Source organism: Natator depressus, chromosome 2 (genome assembly GCF_965152275.1).
Source record: "Natator depressus isolate rNatDep1 chromosome 2, rNatDep2.hap1, whole genome shotgun sequence".
Classification (NCBI taxonomy): Eukaryota; Metazoa; Chordata; order Testudines; family Cheloniidae; genus Natator; species Natator depressus.
In genome coordinates this window covers 171,293,110-171,316,943 of record NC_134235.1, presented here as the reverse complement: position 1 = coordinate 171,316,943, position 23,834 = coordinate 171,293,110, and the positions used below count along the sequence as shown (strand labels likewise).

Below are 23,834 nucleotides of genomic sequence, written 5' to 3'. Positions count from 1 at the left end.
ACCCCCACTCCACCCTTTCCCCAAGGCCCCACCCCACCCCCACTCTGCCTCTTCCTGCTCAGTTCCGCCCCCTTCCCTGAGCATGCCCTGCCCTCTCCCTTTCCCCCCCAGCACCTCCTGCGCACCACGGAACAGCTGATCCGCGGTGTGCAAGAGGAACTATGATGGAGGGGAAGGTGCTGATCGGCGGGGCCACTGGTGGGCAGGAGACACTGCGGGGAGGGGGAGGCACTGATGGGGGGGCTGCCGGTGGGTGCTCAGCACCCACTGGTTTTTTTTCCGTGGATGCTCCAGCCCTGGAACACCCATGGAGTCAGCGCCTATGCTGCCAGTACTAGCAAAGCTCCTAAGAGTCTGATCCAAAGCCCATTGAAATCAATAGAAATAGACTAAGAAAAGATATGGCTTAGCACTGTTTGTTTGTAAAAAATGCTTTAACATAAGAATTGTTATACCAGGTCAGACCAGTCATCTGTCTAATCCAGTGACATATCTCTGACAAGGGCCAGAACCAGCCTGCTTCAGAGAAATCTCATGACGTGCAAATATGGAATAACCTGCCCACAAGTGAAGTTTCTCCCTGACCTCACCAATTAATAGTTGGCTTATCCCCTGAATCATGAGGGGTTTATCCCTATGTTTTTAGCCTGAGGAAATCCTTATCGCATTTTGCAGATTTTAGACATAGTTTTACAGAACTGGTAACTACTGCTCAGAAGAGGTTGATGATTCATCTTTCTCATATAACATAGGGACCAAACAACTTTTATATTTCATGCAAGACAACATGGGAAACCAGCGTTTGAGGCTATCTGCAGTATCCTAACCTGACCATCAGATGGAGACAAATGGCTTCAGTTTTCAGTTCATCTGCCCATTAGCCTTCATGAGTGGACATGATGCGTCCCAAGTGTAACATATTATAAAACTTCTTCCTGGTAACATTTCTAATGTAAAATCATTTTCTATTTTAGCTGAAACAAAGATCTGCTTCAAATATTACCATGGAGTGAGTGGAGCACTACGTGCTACAACCCCCAGTGTCACAGTGAAAAACAGTTCTGCTCCTGTAAGTTACTCCAGCCTTTCCTGCTTCTTTATTATCCTTTCCAGCTACTGTTGTGCAATTTATTGCTTTCCTTGCCTGTCCTTTGTTTTTGTGTTAATTTTGATTATGACTTTCTGCTCTTAAATTCTCTGGAATATACTAAAGGGATATCAATCAATAGAGGGATAGTCCCCGAGGAACTGGAATGTCAGCTATGTAACACTCTGTTTGTAAGAGTTAGTAACAGTCAGAGAATGCAGTACTTCCCTCCTGACTGACTTTATGCTACAGATTTAAAGAAACAGCACACATCCTTACACATCATGAAGTTTCTTCTTTCAAATGTAATTATAGATTAAAAAAAAAACAAACATGTTCTGTCTCTTTTTAAATACCAGAGGCTACCCCCTGTGTTCTAGATGAGGGATGTCAACCTTTTCCCATCCCGGTCACAAAAACATCTACTTCAGTTTTCTACCATCACCCTATGCCCCAGAATCATTTGTGTTCATATCCCAGGATCCTTTGCAGGCTTTGAGTCAATAAGACCAACAAGTTGTAACACATCATCAGGTCTTACCCTACAACAAACAGATAAGAATGTATGTGACACAATAACGCATAATATGTTCAAAGCATAATAATGGAATAGAATAGCTTAATATTAAGTAGGAGAAAACAAGTTGGATATTGTTAACCTCAACAGACTTACCATATTGATGCACCCAAATAGAAAAAAGCATGAGAAAAATGTAATGTGTAGATTCCCCATTACCTATGAACCTCATATCTCCAGTCACTGCTGAAACCACCACTGTCAGCTCAAACTTTAACCCCATCCCCTGTTTCTTCTATGCCTTTGAATTGGCTGTAGCTGCAGCTGAAGCTGGAAACTCAAAGAAACCAGCTGTTTGAACTGAAAACACACATAGACCTTTCTAGTACAAGTTAACAGACCAGAAAGCTCATTCAGTCTGGAAAGGGTTGGGGTTTTTTTGTTTTGTTTTTTAATTTTAAACTAATAGGTTTCTCAGAGTTGTGAAAGAAGTTACAATGAGGAGTATTAGGGGAGTAGCTCCTACTGTCCATGCCATGCTGGAGTCACAATTTGAGCAAGAGGGCCCTGCGTGGCCAAGTGAGGATTGTGACTGACTAGTCTCCTATGTAGTCTGATTGAAGCCCACCAGACTACTTATACAAGCAAAGACCGATGAGCAGGGCCCTTCAGCTTGACCAATGAATTAAATTCAGCAGACCAGATTCACCGGTCTGATCCAGTTGCTTTGCGCTGTTCCAATGTCACAAAGCAGCCAATAAACCAGGCCACAATACAAGTGAAGGCCCCAATTCTCCTACTGTAGCATGAATGCAGACTTTCTGCCCCCATGGGATAGCTAATAGGATCACAGTCTAAGACTTGTACTCATGTTCTGTTTTGCTTGTGATTTCTGTTCCTGAAGTCCCTGCTCAAGAAATATTCCCTTTGAAGTCATTAAGAGTCTTACCAGCAGTGTAAGGGCTAGACCCCTAGTCTACTGTGAGAAACAATCCTTCAGCGGAGCAGATTGTCTACTTTTATAGGTAAAATAGATACTAGAGAGAGAGTTCTGTGAAATTCTGCCTTCTTTGAAGTCAATGGGAGTTTTGCCATTGATTTCAATGGAGTCACAATTTCACCCTTAGTCTCTGGAGCTCAGCAGGATCCTAGTGTGTCATTGGAGGCTGCTTATTTTAGATTAATAGACTTTTTAAATTTGGCAAAGCTTGAAAAGAAGATCACACAAGAGTATATGACCATCTAAAGGCATTTGGATACAAGTTTCCTTCTGGATACAGTATTTACAACTAGCATACTCACATGCTGACTATCCCAAGTAGATTGTCTTAGAGCCGTCCCTGTGGTATTCAGTACAAATGCTGCTGACAGAGTATTTAACCAAAAGTTTTAAAAAAATGTCTGATCCCCAAAAAGGAAGCTACTGCTATGCTAGTTGGACATCATTACTTCACATGTCCATTGACTGTACTTTAGACTTGGTGACTTTTCATATTTTTATACTGTGTATGTTTTGTTACCTTTGAACTTATCACCTCACACTCCAAGGCCCAGTTATTGTATTTTTCCTCTGCTGATTCAAATACCCTGCAGTTCATTTGCCAATTAAAAGTCCTTCCAGGGCGTATCTCCTGTGAGTCACCATGATGAATCGGAATATCTAGAATCCGAAAGCTATATCGTTCGCCCAATTCACACACAGTGCAAGCTCTACACATGGATTTAGGGCAGCATAAAGACCCCAGTTAGCTGTTTCAGCTTCGATCTGTATAGCTAAACATTTATGCCATGCTCATTATAATAGTATGTGTGAGTTACAGATATCACCAAGTTGTTCTATTCTACTGAGTGTAATATTCAGTTTGTTGCTGCTGCTATTTTTTAGTGACAATGCTGTGGCTGTACATTTGTCTTTACATCAGGTACCATACTGGAAAAATGGACATTTGTTCTGTCAGTTAATTTTTGCTCTGCTCAGTGATTTAAATAATCATTTTATTTTAAAAAAAGTCACTTAAGAGCAGTTATTTCTAGCAGCAGGAAAGCTGCATCAGGCTAGCGGCAAAGGCTGAGAATGTGACAATGATTTAACCTAACTGTGGGGCTAGCCCCTTTTGCATTAAAATAAACAGGCGCCACAATGAACAGCATACTGCACAAAAAGGGAAATCCTTTGCCCTAAATGTTCACAGTCTGGAGACACAGATCGGATACATCACAATTAAAGAAAAAGTGGTGTATGGATGTATAACCTCAAGATGAATGCCCTCCCCTCCTCCCCCAAACTGGTAGAATTCATTAGGTACATACTAGATATATAGAAACGCTGTTGACCTAACCTCTAGAGCTTTAGTGCCACAGTGCATAGACACCTCATGGCATTAGTCAAACACACTTAGCACCGGGATAGAGCCATATAAACTGGAGCTAACTGTTGGGAGAGACCTTCTGAATGTTGTGCTGGTGCAGAATTGCTGCCTCAGCTCTCTTTCCCACGGCAGGGATTACCGTTTGATAAGTTAACTGCCATTTGATGGTGACTGATCATTACTGAGGATTTCTTGCTGTAAATATTTGCATTATTTGCTGTCATGCTGAGTGTGGGCTGTTGATGAACACTAGATAATGAACCGTCCTGTTTCATTTCTTTGTGTGCGTCGGAAGACTAAGCTCTAAACCAAGTCTTTATGATAAAGTGAGTTTGCATATATGAAGGGACAAGTTTCTCATTCTTTCCCTTGTTTCATACGCCATTTAAACACTCTGGTTTGCTTTTCATTCTTCTTACTTCATGTCTTATTGTATAAGATGTGGGTTCCCTGAATAATAAAAATAATTAATAATACTTACCTCTTCTACAGTCCTTTTCAAAGTACTTTACAAAGGACAATCAGTATCGTTTTACAGATGGGGAAACTGAGGCAAAGAGAAAGGGAAGTGACTTTGGAACACAGGTTTAAAATTCAAAATGACCGTGCCAAATTGGAAAATTGGACTGAATTGAACAAGATGAAACTCAATAAAGACAAGTGTGAGGTACTTCATTTAGGAAGAAAAAATCAAATGCACAACTACAAAGTGGGGAATAACTGGCTAGGTGGTAGTACTGCTGAAAAGGATCTGGGGGTTATAACGGATCACAAATTGAATATGAGTTGTCAATATGAAGAAGCTACAAAAAAGGCTAATATGATCCTGTGTTGTATGAAGACACATGAGGTAATTGTCCTGCTCTACTCAGCACTGGTGCAGCCCCAGCTGGAGTACTATGTCCAATTCTGGGCACCAGAATTTAGGAAGGATGTGGGCAAATTGGAAAGAGTCCAGAGGAGAGCAACAAAAATGAGAAAAAGTTTAGAAGAGTTGACTTTTGAAGAAAGGTTGAAAAAACAGGGCATGTTTAGTCTTGAGAAAAGATGACTCGGGGGCTACCTGATAACAGTCTTCCAATATGTTAAGGGATGTGATAAAGAGGATGGTGGTCAATTGTTCTTGTCCAGTGAAGGTAGGACAAATAATGGCCTTACTTTGCAGCAAGGGAGATTGAGGTTAGATATTAGGAAAATCTTTTTAACTCTAAGGGTAGTTAATCTCTGGAACAGGCTTCGAAGGGAGGTTGTGGCATCCCCATCATTGGAAGCTTTTAAAAACAAGTTAGACAAACACCGGTCAGGGATGGTCTAGGTTTACTAGGTCCCGTCTCAGTGCACGGGATTGGACTAGATGACCTTTTGAGGTCCCTTCCAGCCTTACATTTCTATGACTGTCCAAGGTCAGCAGCAGGCCAGAACTAGAACCCAAGTCTTCTGAGTTCCAGCCCAGAATGCTAGACCATGCTGCCTCCCTACTTTTTCATATTAACCATAGCAGTAGTAAATCACCAGTACATATTTCACAGGACAGCTATAATAATAATAATTGATAATACAGCATCTTTCAGAGCAATAGGTGTGGAAGCATGAGATATGGAGGCAAGAAAAGGAGATTAACTTTCTTATCGTTCTGACACAGCTCAACAGTTAAGGTTATGTAAAAAGGCTTGTGTAAAATACATTATCAGGCCATTACAATTAAGCACACACAAGAATGCAAGTCAAGCATATTTTTTTAACATATTTTATAAATACAAGGCCAAATTATGCCTCTTACAAGGTTCAGCCATCCTGGGAAAGAGAAGTGCTGCCAGAGCAGCTATGCCTGAGGCATTGTGCCTACTTAAGCCACAAGGGATATGAGAGAACTTGACAAGAGGAGCCCTTTTCTATATATTTAAAAAGTATAGCCAGAGTTCTTCCTGCTGCTACCAGTTTGACTTGCAAGGCAAGTGGTATCAGAGTACCCCTTACATCCAGCCTGTTCCCTTTGCAGGTGCACTAATAGGCAGAAAGGGCAAAGAGGCTGGTGTAATTTACTCAGGTATTAGAAAAGAAAAGGGAAATTAAAGGAAAAAAATAATTAGAGCTAAAAATGCTTAGTTGGCTGGAAGGGTAAGTGGTTGCAGCAGTCAGATACAAAATGGCACCTATAGGGATGCAGCAGCTTGTCAGTCCAAAATTTAAAAGGCCAGCAGGCAGAAAAATATGCTGTGAATAGTTTCTATGAGAGGGTGAGCTCCCACATTGGGAAGTTTAAAGGTAAGACAATTAGTTCTTAAGAAAGGGGCTGAATTTTCCTTTTTTCTAAGGCCTGGAAAACTGAGTGGAAGAAGTTCCCATGATCTTAAAGCCGCAGTCTGGTGTGTTGAAGTAGTCATGCCTTTTTGTTTTCCTTTGATATTGTCTTTCTTTAACAATAGTTGCAATGCTTTTATAGACCTCAGCTGCCTCGTGTGTTTACAGTTTGCCTCTACTGCATTGTAACACCATAAAATGGTACAACATAAAAATGCGTGCCTCTGGAGTTAAAGTAGTTACTAAATTGATTGTAGAATTACTTTAGAGGGTTTTTTGTTTTGTTTTATTTTTACGTCTCTGTGTCAAAGGTTTTCTGAAAGTGCACAAAGAAGAATACAGGCAGGCATCTCAAAAATGGTTTATGATGTCTGGAATTAAGAAGGTGTAAAATAACTTCATAGTAAACTGATCTGAAGTAAAAGAAAGAAGTACAGTAGGACTTGACTAGGCAACACTTACTACTTAAGTTAGGGAACACTTACTCAGTCACATGAGTAGTCCCATAATGGTTTTGCAGTTGAGCCATTGGTGTAATGTAATTACACTTTGTAGTTATGCTTTTCTATATTCTAGTTACCACTGATTCCTATAACCTGAAGGTTAACTCCATGTCCTTATTACTTATTATTACCATCTTGGTAATAGATGAACGTTTTAGAATGCAGATACATAAAGAACAGTGTATTGACACCATAATCACTCTATCAGATCGTGTACCTTCCATTTATATGGATTGGTGGAATCAAATGGCATAACCAGAGTGTAACTGCAATGTAACTATAGTCACTGCATTATTAATAATAACCTTTCCCATATTTTAAATGCGAGAAGAGATTTTGCTTAAAGGTTAAGAAAACTAGTTTCTATGGTGTTTGTCCTTTTTGTTTGTTTTCACAGATATTACCAGTTCCAGCAGTATTTTGGTCCTGATTCAGCAAAGCACCTAAATACCAATTGACTTCTATGGAAAGCATAAGGAATATCTCTCAAATTGATAGAATCTTTCAAAAAAGAAGAAAATTAGTTAGTGAGATCACTTACTAATGTAGCATTGTATCTAGCTGTGCGTAGCACTGATATACAATAAATTTAAAATGCATCGACAGATAAAATGACAGGTATACCCAGTTCTGATTGATCTTATTTTCTTTTTGGCCAGTTCAATTCCATGTGGCCCAAATGCCTGCCACTGTCACATTGTGTTATCATACAGTCATACCACTTAAAAGAAGCATGTATGTATGTTTTAATAGAGAGCTATCTTGAACTGATGGAATGGAAATACAAAAAGTACCCTCTTTCTGCACCAGCAGTAGTTTCCTTAGTGACAGTTTAGGAAAATGTAGACATAGAGCTGTCTCTGTGGCTTTTTATTGTTCTAAACTAAGTGCAATATGCCTCTGATTTGCAAACTAAAAAGTCACCAAATATTTTGCTACACTGAATAACTTCCTGATCTGCCTGTATGACTTGTATAGAAAAAAAGTCACAAATTTCAAACTTGAGTACCTACGGTTAGGCGCTAAGAAAGGGTAATCGAGCGCCTAAATATAGATTTAGATGTCTTACCATCTACATTTGGGCCCAGTAACAATTTGTGTTTATATCACATGACATCTGAGGAACTCAAAGCATTCTACAACCCTTAATTAAACTTCAAACCACGTACAGGAAATAAATCTAGTCTGAATTGGGTTTGGCTGTGATTATAGATTTTTTGATGTATTTTACTTTAGATAAATGCTAAATACCATCCTGTACTCCTAACACACTAAACCACTTGAGTATTTTGTGTGTCTCTTTGAAGACTGCATATCTGGGAAGTATTGTATGTGTGTAGTACTTAGGCACCTTTAGTTAAACAGTCTGTCTGTTTCCTCAGGATGGCATGACACATTATTTCTCTATCGTGATTTATTTTCAGTGGTGCCCTGAGGAAGACCGATTAGATCGCTCTGAAACAATTGGCACAGAACATTTGTGTCAAGAGGCAACTTTATTAATGCAGATGATGCGCTGAATGCCAATGCCTTTTTGGGTCCTGGGATGGATTCTGGGTAATATATCAGGGAACAAAAGAATTAGCGTGACACATCAGATGTGTCTCTGGCTAAGTACCAGCTACATGCAGTAAAGAAAAGCCTTATGCCCAAGAAAATAAGACAGTTGGTATGCATAGAGTATTTAGTGTACTAAAAATCAGTGGAACATAATTAATTTGAAATGGAAGCTCTGGAAATGGAAGACTTCCACCAATCCCTTAGAATTGTTGTTCTAACACAGGTTCCACTTGATTGTGCTTAAGCACCTGAAAACTTCATAATCTGTTTTTGTGATGAGGACTACAAACCCCACACTGGAGAAGAAGGGGTTAAGGGCCTGGGTGTCTCTGCCCTGCCATATCTGCAAAGCCTGCACAAGCTGGATGCAGATTTTAAAAAAGGGAAACAGAGCAGCTCAGACGGTATCAGACAGTGGAGGGGAACAATTTTGTGCCCTGAGCTGTTGAACAGAGCAAGTGGGGGCCCCTCACTACCCCTTCCACCTGCAGTCCCCTGCCCCCTTCCTGGCGTTCCTGCTGGGGAAATGGGATTGGGGTGCAGGGGCTTCCCCGCACCCCCCGTCCAGCACTCCTGCTGGGGAGTGAAAGTCAGGGTACAGGGGCTTGCAGGAGCGCCTGGCGGATGGGGCCCCACAATTGGCCAGGGCCCCGGCCATGGACCTTGTCCCAGTGGCTAATCTGCCACTGCTTTCGAAGGTCAGAAACTTGAAGTTTGTGTTCAGTTCTTTATTTTATCCTGCTGCAAGAGGGAACATTGGTAGGAAGTGATCCAGGGAGGCACCTGCATAACTCCCCAAGGACTGATCTTAGCTTGCTTACCTCTGGGCACTGTATCAGAGCCTGGTGAACAGGGTGGGCCGGGGCTCCCTTACCAAACCCCTAAAGAGGGGACAATGGCAGAAGGCTGTCCCTTGTGGGGACCCTTGTTAGGGAAGATCCGGAAAGTGTAAGGGTCCAGACCCCAACACCCTGATCCAAGGGAGGATCCCTGAAGTGATCCTCTACTTCTGAGGGTTTCCACATCATTAGACTCTTTTTGTGTATCCCGAAAGGAGTGCACTTCAACGTGTAACCTGGCCAAATGGCTGAGTCACTAAAAGGACAGACCTCACACAGTGGGTCTATTCTGAAACAGGGGAACACCCAAGAGGAAGACAACCTTCCACACCCTGGCCTGACCATTAAATGGCACTGCTGACAAGTATTCCCCTTCACAGGCATAGGTGCTGGAGCGAGGGGTGCTGCAGCACCCACTGGCTTGAAGTGGTTTCCATCATATACAGGGTTTACAATTTGGTTCAATGGCTCTCAGCACCCTCACTAAACAAATTGTTCCAACATCCTTTTTCACAGAGGTGTATTTAGTACCTCATCCCCTGCCATGGAGATAATTGCAAAAGAATGAATGAATAAGTAAGGAGATCAAATAGGAAAGCTTCTCTGTGCTAAATTATTAGATCAAATAATTCTGCAAACATTAACTTATCCAACCAATTCATCTTATGTGAGACTTAACTTGCAGTTGTTCAGGTCAGGCAAGTGCAGCTGACCAGGTCACACAAAAGACAGGTTTTGGATCACATTTTAGCCTCAGACTGTTCGCACAGCTCCCAGGAATGGGCATCTGCAGGAGCTGATAGCAAAACTATTGAACAACCACTCTATCCCGCCAACCCACTGTCCTGATTGGCCTAAAGATCAGTCACACCATTTCAGAGCTCCCCTTCATTGTAATAAGGGCTCTCCATGTGCCCTCAGATTTTGCTCAATAAGAATACTGGGTACTTAAACACTGCGGGGGCCGGATCTTCAGGTGAAATTAATTGAGTTAATCCAGTTTACACCTGCTAAGGATCTGGAACTATATTTAGTTCAACATGGCAGTGATTTTAAAGTGATTTAGTTGGCGGTGTCACAATGCAGCACTGAGTTGAAATAAACAAATAGAAGAACAAAAATGTGAGGGAGAAAGTGGAACGGTTTCGCTAGTGGCACCAAGGAGTTCATTACACAAACCATTTATTTGTTAATGGGTTGCACTCGTGTATAATATTTCTCAGCCACTGTCTTCTGTCATGGTGACATAACAGTCACACTAATAGTCTGCGCTTCATATTATTGCCTGCTGTAGTTTAGCAAATTATATAAGGATATGTGACTGCGCAACACACTGCGCTAGTGTAGTCATCTTTGCATCAGTATGTACTGTGAACCGGATTCTAATCTGCATTACACGACTGTAAATAAGGCATAAATCCCTTGACTTCCATGGAGTTACTCCTAAATTACACCAGTCTTACAGATCAGAATCTGGCCCAGCACATTCTTGCATGTTAAATCCATGGGTGGAATTCTGCCTGTGGTGACACCAATGCAAAGCAGGAACATCTTTGAGATTATACATTGTAACTGAGGGCTGATATTTGACCCTCTAATGGAGGTGAAGGAAGGAAGACCTGCCTTCTCAAATTTGTCAGATCATAAGCGGTGAATGGATTTCATTTAACATTGCTTTATGAAAAGCGTAGTTTCTGCTACATTCCCCTTATTTTATCAGTTAGTGTGACTGCATATCAATCCTTGTATACATTGATTTAACTGTCCTTGGATATGCTAGAAGCCTGTGAGCGGAATGATGAAGAGTGTGTTGTGTCCTAGCCATTTTTTCTTGTTTGACTGTCACTTAATCACAGCATCATTTACACTTGGTTGATCTTGTTCATTAAAACAATTCAACTAGTTTAAATGAAAAAACAGGAATATAGGAATTGCCAGACTGAATCAGACCTAAGGTCCATCTAGTCTAGTTTCCTGTTACTGACAGTGTCCAGAACCAGATGGTTCAGAAAAAGGTGCAAGAACTCTGCAGTAGGTAGTGGCAGTGGGCTGTTGCGGGATAACCTGCCCCCACAAATTGGCCTCACCTAATAGTTAGGGATTGGCTTAAGCCCTGAAGAACAATGTTTAATATCCCTTCCAAAATATTTGTTGGCATTCATTATAACAACTTTTTATGTCCGTACAAAAAAGTATTTTTATGTCCGTACAAGTTGCAAGTTCCTTTTTGAATCTTAAGTTTTTGGCCTCAATGACTTCCTGTAGCAATGAGTTCCACACTTTAATTACATACTGTGTAAAAAAAAAAAAGTGTTTTCTTTTATCAGTTTTGAATTCCCATTTTTAATTTAATTGAATGTCCCTATGCTCTTCTGTAATGAGACAAGGAGACCAGAAGTTTCCAATCTCCCTTCTCTGTACCATTCAGTAATTTACACTCGTATCATGTCCCTTCTTATTTGTCTCTTTTCTAAGATGTTTTTTGGAAATAAAAATAATTTATGTTAGCCAATTCTCCTTTGCTCAAGGAATTCCAAATTACACATTCTCTTTAGAATAGGTAAGATCAGTGTAGCAATGTAGTTGCTGCTTGTTACAAACTGCTGGGTAACAGTAGGTTTTAAAGAAATAATCACACTGTTTGCAGTGGTGCTGTCAGATTTTGCTAGCCAAGGGCTTGATCATGATGACATTTAGGAGTTTCCCTGGTTAGGGAAAGTTGAGGAGCACAGTGCAGAGAGAGTATCCAGGCTGCACCATCTTTTAGGCCACGGGTAATCAGGGCCTGAATCTCCTCTTATTGCTAACCCCTTTAAAATGGTGCATGTTTCTTGTGGGGGCACAGAGGGGGAGCAGGAACTCTGTCCCTGGCACTTTTCCTGTTCCTCCCCCACCCACCAGTGACAGGTGGGCCCTCTGTAAGGTTAGGCAGAGTCACCACTGAGACGGGAGACCTCCAATTAAAAAAGGCACTGCAAGGAATGGTGTTTGTGAGTCAACAAGTGATTGAGACGTGATCTCCCTTAGTCAAACCAAAGCAGTAGAGGTTCGAGGCTCTGTGTTGCTGAAGGTATCACATTTTCAGTAAGATCTAAAACCAATGTTCTGTGGTCATTAAAGTCTCCATGACACTTTTCTCAAGAATAGAAATGTTAATTCTGGTGTCCTGGCCAAAACCTAGCTCAGATAACTATGTTCTGTTTACAGACCCACACTTTCCCTGCAATTTCAACTCAGTAAAGCATTCTTCTTCACTTCTTGTCCAGTTTTACTGTAGTGTTGCTATTTAACAGCACCATGATGAGAATTATGGTAGTTCATGTTTGTAAAGTGCTTTGAAATTCTAAGATGAACGGTGCTTGTGACAGTCTTTAATCTGACAATAATTCCTATTACATATAGAAATAAAGCGATAAGGGAATTATAAAAAAGATTTAGCTCTGCCTGTTAAAATTTCAGACCTTACATGTCCAGCTAGGGCAATAAGTATGCCAAACCATGGTCATTGGGTTAGAATAAAGAATAGATAGCTCACAGTGGGGAGAGATGCAAATAGGATCTGAGAAACAACTATTTTTGTGGACATGCCTTCAAAAGAAATTTAATAAATTTTAAAAGGTGTACAAGAAAAAGATGAACTCCAGTGTTGTTTATTCAAAGCAGTGAATAAAATCCTAAATGACTTTGTACAAGCTTACAATGAACATGGCAAAACAGATGGACTGGAATACTTCATTTCTGTTGAAACACCGATATTCATTTTGGTGGCATGTGTTTGGTATGAGAATAAGACATCAGAGAAATCTGAAAATTATAGCACTGCAGTAGGGTTGCTAGCTCATGGGATTTTTTCATGAGTCTTCTTATGTTTGAATTAATTGGAGCCCAGCTCTTGGAGCAATGTGATTACATGAGAATCTTGGCTTTTATTTTTGTTTTAAAAAGTAAGTTTCTAGCCTTTGCTGTTGTAGAGGAAAGCTTGAAAACATTAATCTCCAAGGCTCAAACACCAGACAAAAAAGAATATTTTTAAATATCTCTGCTCTGTGAAACATCAATGCTTTTTAAACCAATTTAATCATTTTGGGGGCTGGACTCATGATTTTTTTAAATTCTTGAGGTTAGCAGTACAGAGAATGACACCTATCTGGAGATTCAGTACTTGGTCTCAGACATGCTGCACAGAGAAACAGAAGGGGAAAAAACCCACAAGCTCAGGAGAATGCATTGTCTAGAAAGATATTCTTTTGCTTCTTAGCTCCAATCTAAATAATTATAACGATCTAGAAGCCTAATCCAAAGCCGATTGAAGTCAATGGAAGTTTTCCTATTGACTTCTGAGGGCTTTGACTCAAAACCTACATGAGCTTTTGCAGAATTTAGGACTAGATATGATTTGCATACCATTTATTTTGTTTTAATCTGATTTTGCCTGGCTATTCTAAATAAATCTTGTTTTGCTACAACCTGTGTAGTTTTAGACTGTTTGGGAACTTATTGAAACCATCCAAGTTTAAAAAAATATTAGAGGAGGTAGGGAAGGAAAAGTATCTTGAAACTTACCTCATTTGGGATTCCCAATGCAAAGGGCGCTGACTAAGCGGTCCTCTTCTCTAAGGTGGGTTGCAGTCAAGCATTTCCCATACATCTGAAAGCCTACAGCCCTAACATCCATGGATGAGAAACAAGTTTAAGGGGCAAAAGTGACATTGCTATACAAGAGCAAAGTATGATTTGTGTAGCTTAAATGCTGCACGTCATTTTTTTTTAAATCACATTTGAGAGAGCCTGAAAAATGTTGCATAGATAAATTAAAGTGTAATGTTTCTGGCAATGGTGCTGCCAGAATGGTCTCACACCAGTCAGGAGTTGCGTGATAATTCACTCCTTGTTACAGTTTGGAGATCAGGCCATATGCTGGGAAAGTAAAACACCTAGGGTGAAATTCTGCCCCTACTGGAATCTGTGAGAGTTTTGCCATTGGCTTCAATAGGGCCAGAATTTCACCTCTGATTTTCAGGAGTGAAAAGGGAAAAGCATAAACTGTTTTGTTCCTGAAACATCTTTCATTCTTTTCCTCTTTCTCTACCTCCTTCCCTGAGAAACACTTTGTGTCCTAGTCCTGGGGTGGAGAAAAAAATGTTGGGGGGGAAGAACTAAGTAGGTGAATATGAAGGACAAAGGGTAATTCACTGAAGAATGAAAGGGTATAAAATAGTCCATCCACCCTCAATACCTGCAGAAACCCACTACTCAAAAGTTACATATACGAACGCTAGATTGGCTGCATCTTGTTTTCAGTCACTCATAACTTTCTGACTCTCAATATTCAGGCAGCAATTGCCAAATGTATATGCCAAAAATGCAATTTTTAGTTTTGTATTTTGAAGAGTCCTTTTAATGATTTTTGAAGTGTGTCCATGCAGTAGCTGCATTTCAGCTCATATTTGCTTCCTGCAAAGCTAAGATTATAGACAAAATAATATGTTATATTTGGGGGGGAAATATGTGGTCATGTAATTAAAGAATGTGTCATAATGCATATGCACCAGGAGCCGGGGCAATGGATGTATAGGCATCCATTTGTTTGGCTTCTGAGTGCTTCTCTGTATAGTCTTCATGTTCACTTAACATAGTTTTTGTGATGGAATATAGTTATATAATATTGAATATTTTTCTAAATCTATTTTCCAGTAATCATTACTTACTGGTTGAAAGATTAAGAGCAGAAGATACTCAAGTGGGGAATTAATGTAGGTCAGTGTGTTACACATCAGCAATGTGAGCATAATAGAAGCTTTGAATCCTTTGTGCATTTTTAATTCTTGGATCTCTTGGAGAAACATTTTTTACCCCTTTCACTGAATATCTGTCCATCTGTCCCAGCTCTTAACTAAGAATTTCTAAATCTATCAAAAGCCCACGGTTCCTCCTTGCTTGGAATCTCCAGTTTAAGAGGAGGCTAAAGATCCAGTATTATTTGTGTCTTGTAAAATACAATTGAAAGCAACACAGCCCTTTCCACATTGCTTCCTTTTAATTCAATAGGCCTCATTCTCATTTATACTAGGCCCCTTTTAGACCTCTCTTGCAATGCAAGAGGGGGTGTATCTAAATATAAATGATGTCAAGCAGGACCTATGTCATTCTTCTGACTCCACCAGCTTCGTTTCAATTTTCTGAATTACCTTGGGCAGTTGTAAAAATTGACCTGAGGTCACAAAACTCATAACAGGTTAAATCATGCCAGGTACCAATTCAAGGTGAGTTTATGGCATTGGGTCCAGTGGGCTTGAGCTGAACTGTGACAGTGGGATCCCAGTGGTGAAACATTTTGAGTGTTACTAACATTTAGCACTGGAGTGCTAATTTAGCTCTCTAATCTACAGCATACTATTCAGAACAGCTACACCTATGTACCAAAAAAGCTGCAGATGCCAACACCACATAGAAAACCCTTGCCTAAGTACCAGCTGCAGACATGCTTCCCTCTGTGGCTGTGACCACAATGGAATGTAACCCATGCTAGCTACAGTTGTGTTTTTAAAGTGTTGTTGTTAGCAAATGGTTCTAGCAAAGTTTTATTCACTAAAGTGGACCAGGACTTTTTGAGAACTGGGACATCAGAAGTGAGAGGAATTTCTTTGCATATTCCTATAGATGGGAAAATTCAAAATGTTGGAAGAGAATCATGTTCTCATGGCACAGCCCCCAACTTCCCCGGTCCTGTTCCCTTTCTCTACTCTTCTCCCACACATTCCTGTCTTTTCTCTTCCACTCCTTTCTTTTTTTCCTTTCTCTCTTCTTCCCCTTTCCAGTCCTCTTCTCCCTTCCCCTTCTTCAGTTCTCTTCTTCCTGGGCATGAGTCTTCGCTCTGTAGTGCTTGGAAAGCCAGGAGGCCTTCCGGAACTACTGCCACAGACAATGCTCTGGCTTTTAGGGCTTCTCCCTCCTGATGCCTGATTGTTCCATTGGGGCTGAGGAATGAAAAAAGCAAGAAGGTTGGGGAAAGCTACCAAACTCTGCTCTTATAACAGAAATTTCCTGTTATTGTGACCCATGTACCATTAATTTATAGGTATTTGTAGGACAGCTTGGGTTTCCCAGTGACTGCTGCTTAGTGCTCTACACTACAGCATGGAAGAGGTTAAAACCACGTTGATGTCAATGGCAAAACTCCTTTTGGCTTTAATTTCACCCCCAGATTCAATAGCCATTCTTTGTCTCTCACTCCACACGCTGGCCGCACTGCCCAGGCAGACTTAGCTCTTGGGAGAGGAAGGAAGGAATCACTTTGCTCTTTAGTGCCTTGCCTGTTGATTAAGAAACGGTTTTGACAATGCTGTGAGGGGCTGGGTGGATGGTGGCTATGATGTAGGATGCAAGTGTATTCCGTAGGGCACTATGCTGTGTTCCTCTAGGTCAGTTTCACAGGTTTCCCTAAAAGGTTTGAAACATGCCTTTACATTGAAACTGATACATAGCTGATAAGTTGTAATTTAGTTAATAACATATACAAGAAGCAAATCATCAAGCACTCTGCAGCTAATGTTTTGTCAGCAAAGACAGGATTCATGCCTGTATCTGACATTTCTTTTTCCCACTGTCGCACTTAATGACTCTTCATTCAAAGCACTCTTGCTTCTGATATCCAGCATGTCAAATGCTTCCTGAGGGGTTCAGTGATACCTAGGTTACTTCAGAAAACTGACTTGCTAGAGGAGCTTGGGTCACTGTGAAAAGGTCTCTCTTTGGAGTCCTTGGGCCAAATTCATCCTTTGTATAACACCCACTGTAGTCACAACCAAAGATGAATTTGCCCACTTCTGTTTTTATCAAGTTCCTTTGGATGGCATTTGGCATTATGAAGACTCTTTCCCAATACCCATTTCACTGTGGAATTATCCAGTCGAGATGGGCTGCGGTAGGCAGCACTCTCAGGATTGGAAAGCAGTGCTCAGGGTTTAGAAGCTTTGGTACGAAAACAGTCGATACTGATAGGTAAAGCCAACAAATAGGAAGCATAGCTGCTTCTTTAAAAGGAACCTCCATGGGCTTCTTGAAATGGGACCGACAGTCTCTTATCCATCTGGTTGGTCTGTAAAGATATGTGAATATTAGAGTAGAAACTGTAAGTATGAAGAAGGGCAGCTTTAATTACCAGCTGGTAGAAAACATAAAAGGAAAATACAGATTTTTCTTCTTCAGAGTTTTCCTCAGCGTTGGCATTTGTTGGAAGATTATGCTTGTGTTGTCCTCTAGGTCTGTATTAGCAGTTAAGGAAGATTGTAAGACATTTGGAAGGACCAAGGTTGTCAGTTCTGTCTCCTTTTATCAAACTAGATTCTACAGTCTCCCTAGCCTCCTCGAGTCTGATTTAAGGTAGAGATCTGGGTGAAAGCAAATTGGTTATGACTCACCCAGACAAGCTGGGTATATTAATATTTCGAGGAATGCATTTAGAAGAATAAGCAGAAGTGGTGTCTGCGTCATTGATTGGCCTGCTTTCTCCCATAATGCTGTGCAGCATTAAAGGAGTATTGTGTCCATTGTTCCTCCTAGGGTATTCGGTAGCAGTAGAGGCCTATCATGCCTTTCATCCTCTACAGCTCACCAGAAGCCTATGATCATTTCTCACGAATATGGACATTAGTCATCCACATTTTTATCCTCTCCATGCTATACTAAAGTAATGTGGTGGTCCTATAGCTGCTCTTGAAGACTGCCAAGACGCTCCAACTGGTTCCTAATGCAGTTTCCTGCCTCCGTAATGGGGCGCTTCTTTGTGATAACATAGCGTCTGCCCTCCAGTCTCTGCTTTGATACTTCTGGCCACTTTGGGGTACAAAGAGAAGAGAAACGCTAAGTGCCGCCAAGCAGCTGTTTGGCAGCTGGAAGCTCCTGGAGGTAGGCAGAGGAGCGGGGACGCAGCGCGCTGTGGGGGGTGGAGTGGCAGGTGAGGGGAGCTTGGCGGCCACAGGAAATAACTTGGGGGGGCAGAAGGGCATGGGGAGCTTGGCGGGCCACAGCAAATAACTCTGTGGGCCACGTGGAGCCTGCGGGCCATGTGTTTGAAACCCCTGTTTTAAGGCCTGTGTTCTTCAAGAGGGTCAGACTAGCTTATTATAATGATCCCTTCTAGCCTTAAAATCTATGAATCACTTCACTCCGATTCCCGGTATGTCTCTGGAGGAAGGTGAAGGAGCTAGATGGTGTGTGGAACATGCTCCCGCCACTGAGTTGAATACCATTTCAAGGGTTGAAACCATTTAAGGGGAAATTGATACCATTCTGAGGATCAAAGGAGAAGTGGCCGGTAGGCCATTCTGCTAGCAGCTCAACTCCCCCATCTTCTCTACTTGTGTGTCAGTGGGCCCACTTCTCCCAGTTTTTTCAACTCCTATTTAAAGTCTTGCAGTCAGCAGATTGATTCCCCATGCACACATCTTCCTATTCCTCCTGTGCTTTCCTCAGCTTGATCCAGAAAGAGATGGTAAAGGATTTATTTTCTTAGCTGTGACAATGTCCCAGTTTTTAGCACCAGCTGGCAAACTACTCTGTTGTGTCCTGAGCATAAAGTCAGCAACAGAGCAATTCCCTTCTCTCCTGCCACTGACACATTTCAAGCAAATACAATCTTTTTAAATTAAAACAGGAGCTCCTCAGGTTCATGAAGAAAAACCCACTATTGTCTAAAAGGTATAGATGGGGTTGAGAAAAAGAGAGTTATTTCCACATTCAGATCAGTGGTGTGCAAGAAACATGCTGTCCAAAAGTCAAGCCCAACAGGGCCCACTTTTTGAAGATTCTGTCTATTAAACAAGCTCAAATGATCATATACTGTAGCTCTTGCTTCTTCAGACATCCCCTGTACATTTGTCACCGCAGTATTTCATAATTGCTGCTTTTTTCATGGGATTAATAATTTATGTTTATGTAACCCGTAAATATAAATACAGGTTCATGGCCATCAGCTGAAGAGTCACTAGAATAATTGAACTACAGAGATTTACATTTCATTTTGTTGAGACCAGAGTTTTCTATTAGAGTTAGGGGCAACATACCTGTCTTTATGAACTGCATTCCATTTTTTGTTTACTAAGCAGTTACTGTTTACAGATATTCCACTGAGGAAGTACTCTTTTTATTACCACAAAACACTTATAAGATTACAGTAATTTCTTGCATAGTATTTCATTTCTGTGAAAAGGAGCTCCCTTGTGGCTGGTTTCTTACTTTACTGATAAAATTGTTTTGATCGATAGTTTCCTAATGAAAGCATGTAATTGATTCTCAGTTGTTGATGACAGAAGGAATAACAGTTATTAAGTCAGTTTTCTGTTCAAGAATCATTGGAGGCAGCTATCTCACCATTTTCCTTCTTCCAGCAGATTTTTAAAAGCATCACCAGTGAAGATCCGGTCCAGAGTCAAGGAAGTCGGAGACTGATCAGTTTTTCACTCTCAGGTATGTCTTTGTTTGAATGCATAAAGCTATGAGACCAGAGGGTGGACTGGAGATTTTTAAACCATGAAACAACCCCAATAAACTGTTTAGACTTAGCCTTGAAACTTTGAGGGCCAAAGGTTTGAAGAAAGGAGGCAGAGGTTCACCTGGAAAACATGCATACAGGTGTACCTGTAATTGAAAGCAATTTTACATCTGTAAAATGGGGGTAATAATGCTGACCTCCTTTTGTAAAGCTGATTGAGAGCTACATATAAAAAATGCTAGATAAGAATGAAGTATTATTATTAATTGCATGTGCAAAAGAGCAGCCAGGTGTCCAGCTATCCATTTGTACTTGCAGTTACTTAAACTTACATGCATAATTGTGGCAGCTGCCTATACAGGCCCCAGTTCAGGAAAACATCCCTTTTCATGATAGCACTTACCCACGTGATTAACTTTATGCTTATCCTTAAGGTCTGTTGAAGTCAATGGGACTTCGGCACATCCTTAACTTTAAGCACATGCTTCAGCGCTTCCCTGAATCAGGCCCACCGATGTGCGTAAACATGAGCTTGTGCATGCTGTACTTTGGGCTCACAGAGGCTTCTACTTTTCTAAATTTGCCCTTAGATATTAGTATGCCTTCACCTTGACTGTCATTCCTGTTTCAAAATTATTAGTAGTAGAGTGTTGTGGTAGTGTCCAAGAATCCCAGTCATGGACCAGGACCCCATTGTGCTAGGCGCTGTACAAATCCAGAACAAAAAGACAGTCCCTTCCCCAAAAAGCTTGCAGTCTAAGTAAAACTATAAAGAAAACAAAAAGAGGACTTTACATTTAGAGCAATTAAGTAATGTAAGTAGATAAGTGAAAAAAAGAAAAAGGGAAAAAATACCATAAAACTAACATCCTGGAGACAAATCCCAGAAATTGCCATACTGGATCAGCCCAGCTAGCTCAATGTATCAGGCCTGCTGCAGTAGACAGTACTAGATGCTTCAGAGAAACCCTATAGTGGATAATTATGGAACTACCTTCCCACAGGGAAAGTTTCTTCCTAATCCCATGTAGTCTGTGGTTTATATGTCCCTTATTTTGTATCCCTATCTTGATATTAGGTTTTAAATGTTTATCCAATCTACAAACATTTACTCAGGCTAACTTCCATTTAAGTCAGTGAGAGTTTGCCTGAGAAAGTACTGAATAAAAACTGAATCATAATCACTGAGTTCAGCGGAAGTTTGCCTGACCAAATGTTCCCAGATAGGATAAACACTTATAACAGATACAAACTCTCATGTTTCAGGGGATTAGCCAACCACTAACTATTTGAGATCAGAAAGAAATGGGAATTTGAGTTACTTCAGTAGGAATTTTTCTCAGTATTCACTTATTTAGGGAATCAAAATTTGGTCCTGTGAGAGGTTAGCTCAAGCCTTAACTGTTCAATGGTAACATGAACAGTTATGGCTTTTGTGGCTATTTTATCTTTTATGTGATTATATTAGTATAATTTTTTTAATGTTTTAAAATTTTAAGAGAAATATTTGGGGCCTATTTAATTAGACTTAATACAATCTATTTTAAAACTCCAAAGCAACTCTGTAATTACCTTTCAAAATAAAAAAAAAAGTGACTTTTCCACCTCTCTGAGAGGAATGTCACACTTCAGATTATAGACAGCTGTAAGTGTCTGAGTTCTTTGTCATGTTGCATGCAGAAAGACGAAATGCACTCAGGTTCTCATAATGAAACAGCCGCTTCATTAGAAGACAGTTCATGGTCCAGTGACAGCCTAACATATTTGCTGAAGGCACTTTGGCCTATTCTGCTGGTTGATGGATAGATCTTACTGTCATGAAGTTTGTGTGAGATTCCACGTCTATTTTCTCTTTTTTAATTTCATCCTATCACTCCTAGTTGTAAGTCTGTGTATCACTTTCAATAATTTTTCTTGAGTTTTAATCTTTACACATTTTGATACTTGTACACTGTTTACAGGGTTTTCTATGGCACTAATGACCATAATATATGAGCACCTCACAAACGTTATTGAATTTATCCTCCTAACCGCTTTGTGAGATAGAGAAGTATTATTACCCCCATTTTACAGAGATTAAGGACCAGATACTCAGAGGGTATAAATCAGCACAATTCATTGAAAATCAATAAAAATTGTTTAGGCACCTAAAACACTTGGGGGCGCTTATGAAAATTTTAGGCAGAAGTGGCAAAATTGGCAGATGATACAAAATTACACAAGATAGTTAAGTCCAAAGCTGACTGCAAAGATTTACAAAGGGATTTCACAAAACTGGGTGACTGGGCAACTGAAATTCAGTGTTGATCAGAGCAAAGTAATGCACACACTGGAAAACACTATCCCAACTATACCTACAAAATGATGGGGTCTAAACTAGCTGTTACCACTCAAGAAAGAGTCACTGTGGACAATTCAGGGCCAGCTCTACCTTTTATGCCGCCCCAAGCAGTGAAGCAAAAAAAAAAGCAGCCACTGAAGAAGAAAAAATAAAAAAGCTGCTGCCAAAGTGCCGCCGAGGAAGGAAAAAATAATTTAAAAAAAACCCCACCTGAGTGCCGCCCCAAGAACGGCCGGAGTGCCGCCCCTTCTGATTTGCTGCCCCAGGCACCAGCTTCCTTAGCTGGTGCCTAGAGCCGACCCTGGGACAGTTCTCTGAACCCATCCATTCAATGTGCAGCTGCAGTCAAAAAAGCTAACAATGTTAGGAACCATTAGGAAAGGGATAGATAATAAGGTATAAAATATCATAATGCCACTATGTAAATCCATAGCACACCCACACCTTGAGATTTGGGTACCAATTTTAGTGGGAATTAGGTATCCAAATCCCTTTGGCACCTATGAAAAATCTCAGCCTGTATTTCCTTTATTCACTAATTTTGTAAGCCGCCCCTCCCCGCCATCATATTAAGCTATTAGGATGTATTCTTTATAAACCCAAGCTGTTTACTGCTCAGGAGTCTATTACCTTTCCAGAGCTTCTGCTGGGATGGAAGTGACTTTCCATAACCTCCAAAACAGGTTTGTGCTTCCCAGGCACAGACCTAGATTCATAGACTTTAAGGACAGAAGGAACTGTTAAATCATCTAGCCTGACCTTCTGTATAACAGAGTCCAGAGAATTTCACTCAGGTACTCTGTGCTGAGCCCAATAACTTGTATTTGACTAAAACATGTTTTCCAGAAAGCCACCCAGTCTTGATTTGAAGACCTCCAGAGACGGTAGTTTGTTCCAGTGGTTAATCACCCTCACTGTTAGAATATTGAGACTAATTGTTCAACTTTCCATTGTATTATTTTCTCTCTGAAGACAATTAAAAAGGAGTTCTGTCTTGCAGCCATTTCTGAATAATTAATTTCTTCTCATTTCATTTATTAATAGACCTACATTCTCCTTTGTACGACTTCTGCCTCTTCCCCTATGTAAATAAAAAGCTCTTCTAATTCTCCTTAGTGCCCCTGGCTATCATGAATTCATTCCCCCTGCTTTTTTTTTTTTTCTGTCCTTAATATTTTCCCTGCAAGCCTGCTATGACTGGATTCTTGTTTGCTTACCTCCCCACTTTTCTATTTTTTAAAATCTCAGGTCTTTAAACGCCTCCTTGTGCAGCCACTCTGGCCAATTCTTATTTCATGGATTTTTGTTTTTTAAGAGGATCTGGAGTCTGTTCATAGATTTTGAGGCCAGATGGGACCATTTTGACAATTTAGTCTGACCTCCTGCATAACGCAGGCCATAGAACCTGACCCAAGAGTTCTTGCGTACCCTGTTGGCCCTTATATATAGGATCTTTTAGGATTCCCCTGCCTTATTCTGCACTCTTGGATTTTAATACTTCCTGTCACTTTACCTTACTCATAAGATTTCCTAATTTCTTAATATTTGCTCTCTTGACATCAACAGTACAGCTGCACCCCTGAACCCTTTTCTTACTATGCTGAGTTCAAGAACCTCATACCTGCACTCAGAGCTTGTCTATACAGAAAGCTAATGTATGGCAAGTTGAGGTGTGACTGTACAGCACACAGGCTTACTGCACACTAACTAGCCAGGTGGAACCTCAACTGCACACTAAACATTTCCTAGTGTGGTTTGGTCTACTGCTGTTTGACCCTCCTGGGTGTTGTGTTCTGTCCCATTTAGTGGCACCGAGACCACTTAG

The 23,834-nt window shown here is 40.7% G+C and overlaps 1 protein-coding gene across 9 annotated transcripts in view; it reads left to right on the top strand.

Moving 5' to 3' along the window:
* Window positions 1-23,834, top strand: part of HECW1 (HECT, C2 and WW domain containing E3 ubiquitin protein ligase 1) — a 348,636-nt gene that overhangs the window by 178,566 nt on the left and 146,236 nt on the right. For 7 of the 9 annotated variants that reach the window (XM_074945295.1, XM_074945292.1, XM_074945294.1 and 4 more), the window contains 2 exons: window positions 975-1,069; window positions 19,565-19,643. In XM_074945295.1, the coding sequence (XP_074801396.1) occupies window positions 975-1,069; window positions 19,565-19,643 (174 nt within the window). The remainder of the gene's footprint in view (window positions 1-974; window positions 1,070-19,564; window positions 19,644-23,834) is intronic. The other 2 variants (XM_074945293.1, XM_074945288.1) reach the window with 1 other exon arrangement.